Source organism: Ornithodoros turicata, chromosome 2 (assembly GCF_037126465.1).
Source record: "Ornithodoros turicata isolate Travis chromosome 2, ASM3712646v1, whole genome shotgun sequence".
Taxonomy (NCBI): Eukaryota; Metazoa; Arthropoda; class Arachnida; order Ixodida; family Argasidae; genus Ornithodoros; species Ornithodoros turicata.
Window position 1 is genome coordinate 15418123 of NC_088202.1, and position 2386 is coordinate 15420508.

Below are 2386 nucleotides of genomic sequence, written 5' to 3' on the forward strand. Positions count from 1 at the left end.
ACTGGCGGAGTCTTTTCCTTATTTATTCCTTATTCCTTTATAGTCTTTTTTTTGCGCGAATAGATGATTATTACCTTCTAGAATGGCAATTGACATATCTTCGTGACGTTCGTAAAAAAAGAAACAAGTCATTTCTGAGCTGCATGTGCAGGATTTGAACCCGTGAATGCACGAACGAAATCCTCCACGCCCTCGGGAGCTACGTGACAGTACTCCTCTCGCTGACTGGCCAGCGCGCGAGCAACTTTTCAAGTTTTCGTTCGAGGAGCGATTACGAGCAACTCGAGTTGCTGGAGGTTGCCGGTGTCGGCCGACTACCAATAACTCCAAAGTTGCTCATAGTTGCTGGAAAAAGCTGCCTCGTGTGAACGCTGCCTTAGTATTTGACGCGATCACTAGATCGCGATTACACGATTATTACAAATGTTGACATCCCTGGGAGCCAAATCAGCTCAAAAGCTCCAGTTGCATGAGTAATTTTCTTTTGAGATTCTATCCATAAAAGCACTGAATTCGTTGTCGGTGTCTACGGCAGACGCTTTCTTTTTACGGGGCTGTTTCCCGGGCATCGTTATCTGACGGAACGGCTTCGCAGTTTCGGCGTGCTCAGATACGAAGGCAGCCGTCGAATATGCGCGGCACTGCATCTTCTCGAAGCTTTGACTTTCCACGCTTGTGCAGCACTTCATCGCCGTCGATGACGAGTTCGTCGTGCCATACGGCATCGCTGTGGTCAAAGTGCTTCTCGCAGACACGTGTGTGTGGAGAGTCAAAACTGAACTGCCCACCATCAATGCGATGGATGGCACGTTTCCACTTCTCACGCTTGTCAGAATACGCAGGAAACGCGAACATGGATACCTTGCCACCCCCCGAATACCCAGAGCGACATTTGGTAACACAGCATGTCTCTGGCATGCTGCTAGCACACGGTTATAACGCGACAACATCCGAAAAACGTGTACTGCAATGGGAGACGCAGGCGTCTCTCTCCCGCGTTCCGATGGCAGCGCCACCACGCGGGCGCTCCGGTCCCTGGGCAAAGCTTCCCCATAGAGTTACGGAGAAGCTGCGTGACCAGGAAGCTATCAAGGGACCGTGCTTATAGTCAGTGACCACTTAACTCCTACAATTGGGACCGCCCACTCATCCGTGGAAGACACCTGCGATTGGCTACCAGCCTTTGCACGACGCCCTCGCTTTGTGATGTAGTGCCGGCTCTCTCTCTCTCCCCAGTTCTCACTTGGCCACGCCGCACTACATTCGCGCGCGCGGAGCGATTCTTGTGTGGGGGCGGGGTCAAGTGTATGACTGCGTGTTGTCACTGACTATAGGTGGTGTTGGACAGAGTGCCAGTTATGTGACCCGTAACGTGAGGCGCTAATGTTGCGAGAACTGACTAGATGTTATTAAGCAAGATGTAGGAATTTCTATTAGTAATATGCGGTGTTATTTTGTATATTGCGCGTACTCTGCTTATTGATCTTGGCGAACGAAACACTGAAGTCCAAAGCAGCCGATTCTAGCCGGATCAGCGAGATACCCCAGCAAAAGCTTTAGTGCACGCACGCTATTCCCGAAAAATAGCCTAAAGCTCGCAACCCGGCCCTGTCTACCACTGCGCATGCGCAGGGGCGGCAGCGCTGTCTTTTTTTTAATGTATACCCAAGGGAAAAGCGTACGACCCACTAAAATATGTGGTCACTGCCGCGCGTGTCTGATCAAGACGAATTTTCACTGGCAAACGAGGGACGATCTCCCACCCACGGCAGCAGGATGAAGATCTATGGAGGACCATGATGCACGAATTGATGATTCTTCGGGACATTTATGTAAATTGCAGTGATGAGACACCACTGAGAGGAAATATGCATAACCGTTCCTGATAAACTGGTTGATGAATTAAACAGGGCCGCGATCATTCTCGAGCGACTTTTACTTGCCCTTTAATTGCCAAGCGTTGTGTAAGGAGGTTGCTGCAGTCCCCCGTGCAAGACTACATCCTACGATGCTGCGGGATGTGGCTGCTATCAGTTGAATAATTTCCAAATTTTGCTACATCTGGAGACTGTGTGAGCGGAGCAAGAAGACGTGCTATACCATTGAACATGCGGCATGTAGGCTACGTGATCGCTACATGACGCATGACGCTACGCTGCATGATCAAAGTTTAGTAGATATCTAATGCATCACACGAGGATCAAAACCGACGAGACTCGCCCGCAGTCCCCTTCCTCAAGTGTAGTACCTTTGAATTCTATGTGGAGTTAGCTCACTAGTTCGGAATAATGAACCAGCATCTTAAACTTTGATGCAAGGGTCCAAGTTGTAGCCACGCACGAACGCTCACGCACGCGCACATGCATGCATATACGAGAGGTGCTAA

General features: G+C 49.9%; 1 protein-coding gene across 1 annotated transcript; it reads right to left on the reverse strand.

Moving 5' to 3' along the window:
• Positions 1 to 606: 606 nt before the first annotated feature.
• Positions 607 to 918, reverse strand: LOC135384335 (uncharacterized). Its single transcript, XM_064613541.1, has one exon. It carries the CDS (start codon positions 916 to 918, stop codon positions 607 to 609), a length of 312 nt encoding a protein of 103 aa, XP_064469611.1.
• Between the last annotated feature and the right edge of the window lie 1468 nt (positions 919 to 2386).

What these genes read in the sequence shown, in the direction of transcription:
- LOC135384335 (XM_064613541.1), bottom strand. Translation starts at nt 918, where the DNA reads ATGCCAGAGACATGCTGTGTTACCAAATGTCGCTCTGGGTATTCGGGG.